The sequence below is a fragment of the Penaeus chinensis genome, chromosome 31 (genome assembly GCF_019202785.1).
Source record: "Penaeus chinensis breed Huanghai No. 1 chromosome 31, ASM1920278v2, whole genome shotgun sequence".
Lineage (NCBI taxonomy): Eukaryota > Metazoa > Arthropoda > Malacostraca > Decapoda > Penaeidae > Penaeus > Penaeus chinensis.
Genome location: NC_061849.1, coordinates 9,619,828 through 9,634,377, shown reverse-complemented (window position 1 = coordinate 9,634,377; position 14,550 = coordinate 9,619,828). Strand labels below are relative to the sequence as shown.

The 14,550-nt window shown below is 43.2% G+C and overlaps 2 protein-coding genes across 4 annotated transcripts in view; both read left to right on the top strand.

Annotated features, from left to right (window-relative positions):
* Positions 1-9,168: 9,168 nt before the first annotated feature.
* The window catches only part of LOC125041753 (dihydrofolate reductase-like), a 16,486-nt gene continuing 11,104 nt past the window's right edge, over positions 9,169-14,550 (top strand). The window contains exon 1 of one of the 3 annotated variants that reach the window (XM_047637006.1): positions 9,169-10,346. Coding sequence is in view for 2 of the 3 variants with exons in the window: in XM_047637003.1 (XP_047492959.1) it covers positions 12,407-12,489 (83 nt within the window). In the remaining variant the exon portion in view is untranslated. Of the gene's footprint in view, positions 10,347-12,238; positions 12,490-14,550 lie in introns of those variants that run through there. The other 2 variants (XM_047637003.1, XM_047637004.1) reach the window with 2 other exon arrangements.
* LOC125041752 (nicastrin-like) overlaps positions 13,221-14,550 on the top strand; it is a 2,357-nt gene continuing 1,027 nt past the window's right edge. Inside the window, exon 1 of the mRNA XM_047637002.1 lies at positions 13,221-14,550. This exon is cut by the window's right edge and continues 1,027 nt beyond it. Coding sequence (XP_047492958.1) covers positions 13,342-14,550 — 1,209 coding nt within the window. The 5' untranslated portion in view covers positions 13,221-13,341.

Genomic DNA, 14,550 nt, shown 5'->3' with positions numbered 1-14,550 from the left:
GTCATCATCAATGCAATCATCATTCCTTGTATATCATATTTTTTATCATGTCATGTCTCACATGGTTTTATTAAGTAAAATGTACATTGTTTCTGAAGGTGGAAGTGCTAATTTGGTTTTTAATTTGACAGTAAAGCTCAGAGACATGATGTAGAGGATGACAACACCAAAAGAGAACATAGAACAGTGCATCAGAAAAGTCTCATGTGTTGAGTTTAGCCTAGATACTTAAAAAAATTTCAGGGGTTGCCAGACTTGAGGGATGTCAAAATTATGAGCCTGAAGTATTAGCCAACTGTTTCATAGCACAACCACAATATGCTAAAGAAAAAAACAAAAACAAAAAAAGATTGTAACATGTGTATTAAAATTTGAAATGGCAATTAAGTGTATTGTTTCTATAAAACAAGAAAGAATATGGGAGAGTAACCTGTCCCACTACATGTCCATCCCATGCATTTATTTTATTCCTTTGCTTTCAGTCTCATATTCCTCTTATTTTCTATTCTTTCTATAGCCACTTTTTACCATTATTATGAGACTGTATATAACCCATTGCCCCTGGGGAAAATTAATAAAAAATGGGGAAAATGCTGTACTCCTTTTTTATATTTTTTTTGTGAAATGTCTCTACACGTAGATGGCTCTACCTTACCTGATTTCACCTTTCCTTGAATTTTCGGGAAAATGTATTTTTTAGTAGTGATATGAATACTGATGGTGTTATTTTTAATTTAAACATTTTAATTACTATAATGTTGTAAACATTAGTAATAGCAAAATAAGATAACGTAAAATATTTTCAAAAATTAAAGAGAAGGGTGAACGGGCGAGACAGCCAGTACTCGTAATTGGCTCATTGGTGACTTAGTACAAGTGTAGCCATCTATGTGTAAAAACAATTAAACAAGTAAACTCATGGTGGGCATGGCATGGCATGCCTATCAGCAATGGGTTAAAAAAAACTATTTTTGTTCTCTGCTCTTTCATTCCTTTTCCCCCCCATACCCATTGTTGCCATAGGGGAGACAGATCCAGTGCTGGGGATCATCTCTTCCTTGGCCCTCAGCCCTTGATGCAAGGATTTAAGTCCTTCCCCTTCACCCCCCCCCTCCCCTCTCTTGCTTCTTTTCGTCATGAGGCTTAAGAGAAATTGAGGCCCAATGTTTGGGATTGCCCTTGCTTTGGTTCCCCTAATCCTTTGCTTGTTGTTGTTGTGAGGGGGCTTAGGAGACAGAGGCTAGGGCCCAATGTAAGGGATCACCCCTACCTTGGACCTTGGCCCTTGCCTTAACTAATTTTTGTCTTTCCATTTCCTTCTCTTCTTCATGTTTTTCTTCTCACCATGACCAATTATGATTTTTGTTTACCCTTGTTAGGGGCATTAACTCGTTGGATCTGGGTGATGTGACCATCACATCATGAATAAATCTAGGTGGGGCAGGTGATAGGAACATGCGGTCACAGGAAAATCTGGCTGTAGGCTGGATGACATGAACCTGCCATCATGAGTGTTGCTGCTGAAAGCCAGGGTGATGGAAAAGACTCACTATGAACACACAAGCCTATTGGGAGGTTTAATTTACATATTTGGCGATTTTGCTTTATTCCTATCGATGTATGAGTGTGGAATGAAATGTCTGAGAGCAGTGACTGGAAGAGCTCCGGCTGTATGGAGGACTCCATTACCATATTCAACAACATATTCCTAGTGCCTTGAGTGGCAATGCAGGTTGCTTTACAGAAAATTGAATATTACAAAAAAAAAATTGAAAAATGACAAAAGTAACAAAAAAACAAAAAAACAATGCACTGAGTTGTAGACTACTTTGAGAGATTATTGGAGTCTTTACAAAAAAAAAAAAAAAAAAAAAAAAATTACCATCTGGATAATGCAAATCAAATGGGAAATATGAACACTGGAAAATGGCCAAAAGTCTAAAAACATTTATGCAGAAAAAGAGTAAATAACTTTGCAACTAGGAGGCATAGAGTCTTGTCATTGTGCACACATGTTCACATGTGGCTAGCCTACAAGCAGGCACCCAGCAAAGTGGCCGCTCATGTAATCCTAATGCCCTGATTTTTTGTTGGTGTCTTTGCTGTGATGCAACTGGATCCAATCACTTAGCCAATCTAAAGTTTCCCAACCCCTGCCTCTCCCCTGGCCACGGCTCTGACCACTGATACTAATACCCCCTTAATATTTACTGTTAACTCTATCTATTCTGAATCATCCATCCAGGTCATTACTCAACCTTCAGAATACACCCCTTCCTCTCTCCCAACATCCTCCACTTCATACCCTAATGCACCGTCTTCTTCATTGTCTACCCCCACCCCCCTTCATCCTTATTGTCCTCCCAATAGTACTACCTTTCTCCATACCATCCCATCTTCCTCCTGCTCTCATCTTTCTACTGCTTCCATCTCTGCAAACCTTTTGAGTACCCTTTTTGGCCCAGCCAAGTGGGAACGATTCTTTGTGGTCCCCTAAAGACCCATATTCTGAAAGTCTACAAAAACAAGTAGGCAAAGATTTCTTCCACAGTCTTCCACAGTTTTTCTGACTGTTCATGCCTTGTCACAGTTACATCTGAGTCTGAAGCTCGTGCACTATCTACCTTGACTGACTTCTTTCCTCCCTTAAGACTGTTTCCGTCTCCCCAGTTGATTTTCCTGTTTACAACAAGGACTGGTCAAAATTTGAAAACGACTTCCTTGAATGCCTTGTTGACTGACTGTGATGCATAAGGATAAGTCCGATATGCGAAGCTGAGCTTCGCCCGGGCTATGCCAATGAGGGGAGCCCGGCCTGTGTCGACTAATGCCGACTCGCTAACGTGTGTCAGCTGGTGCTGACTCGTCTTAGTCCTTACCCGCCGTGGTGCCCAGCCACAGCAGTAACCTCCAGGCGACAATTGCAACTTCTCGCGACTGTGATGCAGTGCAGTCCAGTGCTACACTATTCCTCTCAGAGGCCACTGTAAGTCCTACACCAACATTGCCAAGATTAGCTTCCGTAGACATGACCTCCTCCATGAAGTTTATATGGGTGGTGTGTCCTTCCCTGTTTGACCATTTTTCCTGACAATGTCAGAATTGTTAGTGTTTTGGCCACCCAGCCAAACACTGTTGCTTCACAGCCTGCTGTCCTCTATGTGCCCAATTTGGTCATGACCATTCAAATTGCTCTGCTCATTCATGCACGTGTGCAAATTGTGGTGGCTCCATAATGTATTTTATAGGAGCTACCCTGCCTACAAGCTCGAATCTGAGGTAGCAGTTCTCAGATTCAAACTAGGCCTTACTCTTCGTGAGACCAGACAATAAACATGCTGAGGAGGTTTTTCTTTCTACCTATTCCAAAACTGTACTTCACTGTGCTCCCCTCCCTTCCTATCTTCTCAAAAAGTCTCAGCATCTCGCCCTCTCTCTACCTCTCTCCTTCAGTCAAATTTCTTTTCTAGTCTAAATCCAGATACTTCAATCTCTACCACTTCCCCGGTGCCTATCCCTTCTCATTCTAACTGTCGCACCAGGCAATCTAAACACTCCACCCCATTTTCTCCTACCACATCTACACCCATATCTCCCTCCGTCCTTCAGACATCTATTCCTCCTCCTCCTCCACATAAGAAAACCTTTCTCAGACCCTCCCAAAACTTTTCTCAGACCATCCCATCTAACTTCCCTCCAGAAACTCTTGAACACATCCAAAACTTCCAAAGCATGACATACTCTCCATATTATTTGATGGTCCTATAAAAACCAACGAATCCAAATTGTATTATGTTTGCTCCCCCTCTATATCCTTTCTATCCTACAGCGTTCTTCAACCTTTGACATCTAACACATCTTATCCTGACCATTAACTCATTTCCGCCCTTTTCGCCACAATTCTTTACCATAGTGCTATATGACCCCTGATCTCTAACACATTTATTTCTGCTAATTAAGCCCTGCCTTGGAACTGAACCCTAGCCTCATCAAATTTTGCATGGTCTTTCTTCTCCCCCTTTCCCTTTTCTGCTCTTCTTTATCCCCCTATTCTGTCCACTTCCTAACGTGTGAGAGCTTTGTCTCTGTTCTGAATGGCCTCCGGGAGCGATGGGCACGGTATTCCCTTAGTTAATTACCTTGCCCTTACTCCTTATGGGTACCCTTAGGGATAGACTATTTCTCTTCCCCTCTCATTTCAGGCTCACCATGACCAGTAATGGAAGACTTTTTACCCTTATTAGGAGCCTTTCCTTTGACCACGGCTCCAACCACTGATACTAATCCTCCCTCTCTTCTACATGCCCCAGTCCTACTAACCCTATCATTACAAATATCCTAAATACTCTATTTAGTCCAGCCAAATGGGACCGATTTTTTGTGATCCCTCCCACAGCTCTGACAACACTCTTCTCTTCCAGCAATGTCTCCAAAACCAAGTAGGCAAAGTCTCTTTCCGTGGCTGACCCGATCGTTCCCGTTTCGTCACAGTAACATCTGAAAAGCAAGCTATAGCGTTATCAACTGTAACTGATCTCTGTGGTAACCCCATTCCTGCAGAGCCTCATCCAACCCTCAATACTTGCACCGGAACTGTTTCTATCTCCCAAGCAAACTGCCCTATCTATAACAAAAATTGGTCAGACTGTGGAGAAGACTTACTCGCCTACCTCATGGACTGATGCGATATCAGTACAGTGCTACTCCATTCCTCCTAGAGGCCATTATAAGAACTCAACTTACATTGCCAATATTACTTTCCGTAGACATGACCTTCCCTTTCCTTTAATATTTACATTGGTGGATAATCCCTCCCTGTCCGACCATATCAACCTCCTCCCCGTCAGTGCCAATATTGTTGGCGTTTAGGACATCCTGCCAAACATTGCCGTTCCACAGCTAGGTGCCCTCTATGTGCCCAACCTGGCCATACTCGAGCAAACTGCTCTGCACAGTCACGCACATGTGCCATAATGAATATATAGGGGCTGCACCACCTAGGTAAGTCAGATTCAGACTTGGACTCGCTCTACGTGAAGCCAGACAGGAAGCACTTCGACGAGGTTTTTCTCTTCCTCCCAACTCCAGGAATGTTGCTCGCTCTGCCCCTCCCCCTCCCTCCCAAGATGTTCCTACACCATTCCCTATACCTATCCCTCCTACATCTTACTTCCCCACTTCTACCTCCTAACTTCCCCAGTCAAATTCTTTTGCCATTCTAAATGCAGACACTCCAATCTCTACTGCAGCCCCAACACCCCCTCTCCCTCCCTGCACTACCCGAAGCAGACAGACTAAACGTTCCACCCCTTCACCTACCACACACTCGCCTCCACCTACTTTGCCTTGTCTCTACTCTTCAGACACCAGTCTCCTCCCCCCCCCCCCTCATAAGAAAACCTTTGTTTCACAAAACTCCCCAACCAACTCCATTACACTCAAAGTGACTGTCGATATCCATCCTCCTCCTACTCGTATTCCTCCTACACCCCTTCCTCCTATTCCCTCCCAACATACCCCCCCCCCCCCCAGCTCCAGCTCCACCTACATTAACCTTCCCGCCATCCCCTCTATCCCTTCCACTCCCTCCTGGATGCAGACGTGAATCCCTTATGTCACAACTATGCCCTTCCCCAGATCCTCTACCCTCTCATTTCTTATCTCACCCCCTAGCTCCTTTCCCTTCGAATTCTACAACACGCACTTTAACCATCACTCATAGATCAACTAAAGTCTAGTTCTACATTGGAATATTCGCTGTTTCCGTTCTCACAGACATGACCTCCGTCAAAACCTTTCTTCTTATAACCCATCCATTATCTGCCTTCAAGAGACTTTTCTTACACATCCTCCTACGCCAATTCCCAATTACCATTTTGTTTCGTCCTCACACCCTTTATGTCTGGTATACTTCATATGTACCACTTCCTAACTCCCCGCGCTGGTGCTTTGAGAGAGCCGACCGGCGTACTTTCACTTCATTCTCTGCTATTCCTACCCTTCCATCCACCTTCTCTTCCATTTCAGATATGATACAATGTTTCACTACTACAGTCCTAAGAGCTGCCTATACAGCCAGTCTCCCAACCTTATACCTCCAAATTTGTTCAATGGTGTTATTCCGATTGCACTGAAGCGCTGGAACAGTTACTGCTACAAACGAGGCACCCCTATTCAACGGTCAGCCCTTATCTCCTTTAAAAGAGCATCCGCCTGTCTTTGTAGTACAATCCGGAACAGATGTAATCCTAAATTACATCTACATTAGTTTCAGCTGTTTTTTTTTCTCTGAACTCAATACTGCCTTACAGTTGTGCCGCAACACTCATGAATGCCCTGACAGTATTCACTTCGTATGCTCCGACACCTTCTATCTTCCTTTTTTATCCTTCCTATTAACTATTTACAACTACATATGGACGTCAGGAAATTTTCTTTTTCATTGGCGAGCTCTTATCCTCCCCTTCTTGAAACACAAAAAATCGGGTACCCTCCCTCAAGATTACCACCCCATTGCTCTAACTAGCTGCTTGTGAAAACTACTATAGTGAATGGTTATTTTCCGCTTCTTGTGTTATCTTGAATTTCACAATCTTCTTACTCCTTCCCAGTATGGTTTTCGCCGTGCCCGAAGTACAGCTGACCCTCTTGCTCATTTCGAGACTTATTACATCTGCATTTGCATGCCATGACTATGTATTAGCCATATTCTTTGACTTAGAAAATGCATATGATACCACATGGCAGCACCATATTCTCCAACAGTTGTCCTCCTTAGGCTTACACAGAAACATGGGTGTCTTTATAAAGTCTTTCCTTTACAAACGCACTTTCCAGGTCAAAATTGCCTCTTCCTCAGTTCGAAGGCGTCCCACAAGGCAGTGTGCTTAGTACCACTTTATTCCTTCTTACCGTTAATGACATTGCCTCAGTTTTACCACCAGGAGCCCGATCATCACTATATGTTGATAATTTAAACATCTTTGGCTCTGACACATCCATACCAAATCTCTGCCAGTTCCCTCAGTCTGCAATATCACCAGTATATTCTTGGGCCACTAACCATGGCTTTTGTTTTTCTACCTCCAAATCTTTCTCCGTCCTTTTCTCTCGCGCACGTGTAGGGCCCCGACCTCCACTCTTCTTATATGGCGCTCCAATCCATTACCATTCCTCTGGCAAGTTTCATAGCATTATTTTTGACTCCAAATTATCTTGGTGAGACCATATCTTTTGCATTAAAGAAAAAGCTCGCCGCCGCCTCCGAATCTTACGAACTCTTTTCCATATATCCTGGGATCGCAAAATTCTCCTCCATGCACTCCACACTCAATTATGGAGGCCATATCTACTCCTCTGTCTCTACCTCCCTCTTTGCTCATCTTGATACAATCCCCACTGCAGTCTTCACTTATCCCTAGGCGCCTTCCGCTCCTCTCCAGTTAAGAGCCTATACACTGAGTTAGGTATGCCATCTCTCTCTCTCCGATGCTATGCGCATTTCCAGCAACTTTCCCTTACCAAACTATCCCACTATCCCTACTTCCTACTTTAGCTTCTTCTCCATGTACTCCTTTCTCCGTTCGCAGGGATACCCTCCTCTCCCATTCCGCTTTTCCCCACCTTTTCCATTTCCTGTTCTTTCCGTTCCTCCACGGCTTATACCTTACCCCAGTATTTGCTCCTCTGTTTTCCCTGACCCTCCAAAATCAGATAACCCTCCTTCTATCTCACCCATTTCCTTGGTCATGTCTCCATTCAATTCGCACTTTCAAATAACTCCTGTGTCCTTACAACAGAACTGTGTGCACTCCTTTATGTCTTAAAACACATATACTCACTCCTTTCACTATTTTTACTGACTACCGTAATTCCTTAACTTTCATAAAGTCTATGCACTTGGCCAATCCCCTAGTCTGTAGGATCCAGAACTAGTTGTTCTACCTGTCCACACACCATAAATCTATCAGATTTTGCTGGATGCCAAGTCATGTTGGAATCTCCGATAATGAACAGGCAGATACTCTTTCTGGTCGAGTCTCCGTACCAATAAATTACATACTGTAAAACTATCAGTCTCCTCCTGGTCAGCTCCATTCATCGGAACAGATGTTGGGAGATGGTTCTCGTCCGCTTACGTATTGGCCAGACCCGTCTAACACTCCTATCTGATGTCATGTTCTGATCCGCCCTTATGTTCCCAGTGTAATGACCCTCTTTCAGTTCCACACTTTCTGTTGTCCTGTTCACGTTTTGACGCAGCCTGTACCACCTCTCCTCCCTTCACCGACCTCCCAACCTATCAGACATCCTTACAGAATCTCACACTTTTTGTCTGACAACTTGTTCTCCTTCCTCAGACGTATACATATCTTTCACTTGATCTAATCCCCCTTACCTAACCCTACCTTAATCCATTCACTCATCAACTCCTTTACCCATCTTTAACCTTTTCAATATTAATCTTGATAGTTGACATATAGCAACTAACTTCTAATTCAACCGTCCTCCACTACCCTTCACTGTACCTTCCCATAGTGCTCCATGACCTTAGATGTCTAGCACATTTATTTTGCTTTTAACCATTAACCTAAGGTGTGAATGGATGAGAGGCTGACTTTCTGTGTGCCTCACTGATAACGATGCTACACTATTCCATGGAGAGGTCGACAGGTCATACATCAACAAGATTAACCATTCAGTAGACATGACCTCCCCCAAGAAGTTTATATTGGTGGAGTGTCCTGCCCTGTCCAGCCATATCGACCCCTTCCCCGTCAATGTCAGTAATGTTGGTGTTTTGGCCACCCTACAAAGCCCTGCGACTCCACAACCCTTTGCCCTCTATGTACTCAACTAAGCCATGATAATTCAAACTTCCCTTCGCACACATTACTCGAGGCTAAGCAGGAAGCACGCCGACAATGTGTTTCTCTTGCTACCTACTCCAGTGCTGTTCTTTGCTCCACTCCTCTCCCTTCTTCCCAATGCCAGGGATTACCTCTATCTTGGGCACACTTGACCCAACTAATTTTTCACGATCTTCTCTTCCCCTCTCCCTCTCCTTCTCTTCTCGAACCCCTTCTACTATCCATTTCCTAATATGTGAAAGTCGTTTGAAAGGATGAAAAGCTGACATTATAATTGCCCTGTACTATCACGTACATGTGCCAATTGCATTAGGTCCTGTGATGTTATTTTACAGAAACTGACCTGCCTACAAATTTGAGTCTGAGGTGGTGCCTCTCAGATACACACTTTGTATTGCTCTATGAGAGGCCAGACAAGAAGCACATATCCATCGCTCCACTCTTCTCCCCTCTACCCAAACTACCTCTACATTTCCAACAGTACCCACCTCTACTCCCTCTATCTCCCAGTCAAATCCTTTTGCCATTCTATAACCAGATACTCCCTCTTTCTGCTCCTCCATGCCTTACCCACATTCCACATACACTCCAACATCATCTACTTACATGCGTATCTCCTCTTCACCTCCCATCCCATAAAAAATCCTTTGTTTCCCTAACCTCCCCACCCAACTCCCCTCCAGAAACCCTTGAGGATATTGGGAAACTTCCTAAGACCCAAGAAAATACTCCTCCGATTCCTTTACCTCATTCTATCTACATTCAAAGTGACTGCCTCCTCCTCCTCATATTCCCCCTCTTCCCCCCACTCCTTCCCAACACACCCCATCCTCTCCTCCCTCTACACCAAACTTGTTCCCTTCCCCATTATCCCTCCCACTCCCTCCTGGCAACTCACGTAAATTTCTTTTGTCACAATAGTGTCCCTCTTCAGACCCTCTCCTGACACACACCCTCTCCTGGTCCCCTACCTCATTCCCTGGTCTCTCCTCTTCCCATTTCTAAGATACCCATTTCTACCCTTGTTACCCGTTGCTTACTTCATAACAACTTCTGCAGTGGAATATTCAATTTTTCTGTCCTCAAAGCCTTGACCTTCTATCTTCCTATAAGCCATACATTGTGTGCCTCCAAGAAACCTTCCTCACACATCCTTCAATTACCATTTTATATCATCCCCTTATTTTCTAACCTGCCTCATCCATACTTGTCCATCATAAAATACCATTTGTTATACTTCCCTTACAAACCACTATACCTTACACAGTTACACACTTCTCTTCCTTTCCCATTGACTTTATAACCTGTGAAACCTTACTTTCCCAACTCCAACCATTTTTCCTGATAGTTGCAGTCTGGCGGCGGAACCTATCAGGCAAACATCCTCCTCATCATGCTCCCATTCTGCATATCCGCAATAGCCTCATCTCTGAGCGTCTTCAAGTAGCTACTGAACTTGGTGATTATTTAAGCCAGGTAAGTAGTGGCTTTCACCTTTCTTCTCGCTCCTCTGCCATAAAATCAGACAGAGCGCATTCCTATCTCCTACCTGTGCTCTACAGAATCTAAATAATGCCCTTTTTTCTGAAATCTATCCTTCCAATCCCATGCCTGTTTTTCCCGGGGGGGGGGGGGGTGGAGACTGAGACGGTCCCAATCAATGCTGGCATTGAGGCTTACCCTTTATCAAATAGCCTCACTGATTTCAAATTTCCTGATTCCCCAATCTCAGGCTTTCCTTTGACTACGACTTAATGCCTACTATCACATCAGTCCAGTCTAAATCATCCATCCAGGTCAATACTCAACCTCCAGGAAAAATTCCTCCTCATCCAACATTTCTTCATCAACTACCCCCTCCTTCCTTATTTCTTTCTAACACTGACTTTATCCTTAACAACTCAGATCGCCCCACCCACGTCGACATGCGCACTCAAATCTTTTCATGCCTTGTTCTTTCTCTTTGCTCTCTTTCCCTTCATATCGACTTTCATTGGTCCCTATAGTGATCACTTCCCTATTCTTCTCTCTCCTACTTCCTATGACCTGCTCCCCAACCCCCGACACTGGTGTTTCGATAGAGCAGACTACATACTTTTGCCTTTCTCTCTACTCTCCCTCTTCCTTCTCTTCCCCATCAGATATGCTTTCCTAGTTCACAAGCATTAACCTGAGTGCTGCCTTCACAGCCATTCCCCGAACCGACCATGCACATCAAAATGTGTTCCATGGTGGAACACTGAATGCTCCAAGGCACTTCGATTGAAGTGTGCGGCATGGAGTAGTTATCGCTACAAGCAGAATACCCCAGACAAACATCAACCTTTATAACTTAAAAAAAAAAAAAAAACACTAGCTCAATTACTTTGCTCAGTCAAAATCTCAATTAAAACCAGCAAGCAAAATTATGTCTCCACAATTATCTCCTTTACACCTATTTCCAAGGTACGGCATAGAACCCATAAACTATCAGGGAAACATCCCCCCTCATCCTGCCCCAGTCCTCCACTTGCGGTATAGTTCAGCCTGGTCAGTAGTGGCCCTCGCCTTTCTTTCTAATTCCATTTCATCAAAACGTCCAAGAAACACACTCCCATTTTCTTATACTCTACAGAACCCTACAATGACCCCTTCTTTACTGAGTTCCTTTCTGCCTTAAACATGAAGGCCCTGACGGAATGCTTTACTGTATGCTAGTATGTCGACTGTATATGTGTGTGTGTGTGTGTGTGTGTGTGTGTGTGTGTGTGTGTGTGTGTGTGTGTGTGTGTGTGTGTGTGTGTGTGTGTGTGTGTGTGTGTGTGTAATTATATATATATATCATATATGTGTGTGTAATTATATATATATCATATATATATGTATATATATATATATGTATATATGCCTATGTATATATGTATATATGTATATATACCTATGTATATATGTATATATACCTATGTATATATGTATATATACCTATGTATATATGTATATATACCTATGTATATATGTATATATGTATATATGTCTTTATATATATATATGTATATATATATATATGTATATATATGTGTGTGTGTGTGTGTGTGTGTGTGTGTGTGTGTGTGTGTGTGTGTGTGTGTGTGTGTGTGTGTGTGTGTGTGTGTGTGTGTGTGTGTGTGTGTGTGTGTATGAAATGACATCTTACTGTAAAGTACTGAAGCACGAAAGAAAAAGACAAGAACGAAATAAATAGTTAAGATGCGACTCTCTAATTAACGAACAAAACCAACAAATACAGAAAAAAACATAGAACACAAAACACTGAAGAATTAAATACCAATTATAAAAACAATATAAATAACTAATGCGTTACTCAAAAGAAACGATAAATAAAAGAAAATGAAACTAAAATTTTCGCCAACACCGCCGTTCTCCACCAGATCAGCTGTGAACGCCAACGGTTTCCGTCTCCTTTTGTGTTTTCTGCACCGGGTTTCCTCTCCTTCATTCTTCAGCTTTATCCTACGAGTACCATTCATTCCCCCTATTAATTAGGAGCATCGTCAGCCATGTCCCTTCGCCTGAATATCATAGTAGCAGCCTGTGAGAACCAAGGGATCGGTATCAACGGCGAATTGCCATGGCGACTGAGGTGAGAATGGGACTGAAACGTTATTATTTATCATTTGAATAGATATGTGTATATATTAAGAGAGTTTCGAGCTTCTCGCTTTCAATTTTTTATCTTTTTTTTCTGGAGAAATGCTTCTGTTGATCTTTTTATTCCTCTGGGATTAGGAATGGGCCAATTTAGGAGCAAATAATACTCATAGCCGTAAGAATTTTGTAAATAACGAAACAAGTAATAAATAGCAATGCTAGAAAGTGAAAGACAAGGAGAAAATGAAGAAGAAAATGCCGTTGATTTGAAATAGTTCACTGAACTGTGATTGTTTCTCCCAGTCACAATTTGTTTCATGTTATGATTTACAGTGTAAGCTTTGTGAAATTCAAATTTGAAGTCAAATTTGAAATATTCATCTCTATTTATATGCCCATATGAAGAGAGGGAACAGTATCTTGTATATCATATACTGATATGTTTAAGGAAACCGTAACTATTTTTTGTTTAATAAACTAAATATTCGTTCTGAGGATCGTGCTTTTAGCGAATGTTTAATGGAGACTAATTAAGATTTTGATGTATTCTCTTCATATTATTTTTGCTTTAAATTTAACATTCCATCAAGCTCAACGATGATTTTATTGGAACTCGACAATTTAACAGTATGATAACAAAAAAGAACAGTAGATGATTTGAAGAATGATGTATGGTGTATTTCGAAAAAAAAAAACTATATTATTTCACACCTTTATCCGTTCCATTCATATATTCCCGATTACGAATGGCAGAATAGCTGTAGGAAACAAGTGCTGCCAGGGCGTTCGCAAAGTGCAAATTGGAAAGCGAAGATGCTCTCCCCGAGCGGCTGAGTCAACAAACATGGCGTCGCAAGTGACAGGAAAACCAGCGACACTGCTGCGTGTTTTGGCCCTTAGCGCCGCCTTCCTCCTCGCTGCGGGGGAGCGAGTGAAGAACAAGATCTACGATGAGATCCAGGGTGACATGCCGTGCTTTAAGAGGTTCAACGGCACGCATGAGATCGGGTGCACGTCCAAGTTCTTCGGCAACACGGGGGTCCTTCATGTCATCGAGGAGAAGGCTGATTTCGACTGGGTGTACGAGCACGGGCCCCACCAGCCCTACGTCCTGGCCTTCACGCCGCTGTTCCTAACGGAGGCAGTGCTGGAGCGGGCCAGGGACTCGGGGAAGGTGTCCGGGGTGGTGGTGGTGGTGCCCGAGGACTTCGACCCCGAGACGCAGCTCCTGGACGGCTTCTCAGGGGAGACGGAGTGCCCCGATGATTACCTGGGCCTCTACAGCGCCTCAAGCAACCCCAACTACTCTGGCTACTGCAGGAGAAAGCCGTGGAACCCCAACGGAACATCCATGCTCTACACCTCCTGGGAATTCCCCATCTTCCTCATTACCAACCAGACTTCAGTCGATAATATTCATAGTTGTTTCGAAAAATTTAACAAGCCTGTGAATGGGATGCCCAGGGATTGGCCTTTGTGTTCCATGGAACTGAAATCCAACATGTTTGGCACAACCAATTCGGAAGTCTGTATGAGGCGGGCTTCCATAGGGCCCTTAAGCACAGACAATTTCTGTGATCCTCTGTATGACTATAACATTTGGGGAACACTAAAGCCCATGAATATGAGTGAAGAAATCCCCGAGAAGTCTGTTATTATAGTAGCAGCAAGAATGGATGCGGCAACAATGTTTGACAACATTTCTCCAGGTGCAAACTCTGCGGTATCAGGAATCGTCACCTTGATGTCAGCTGCTGCAGCAATATTTAAGCACAAGGAGGAGATTATAAATACGAGCAACAAGAACATACTCTTCATTCTCTTCCAGGGCGAGACTTGGGGTTACATTGGGTCGTCACGTGTAGTTTGGGACATGGAGCAGGGGCAGTTTCCCTACAAAGTTAAAGATGATGTTAAAGATCAGATTGCACAGATCAACCTCACCCACATTGACTACTTCATAGAGCTGGAGCAAGTGGGACAGGCAATGACATCATCACAGCTGTATTTGCACACAGATCCCATTTCTAATTCCAATTCTGAAGTAAAGGAA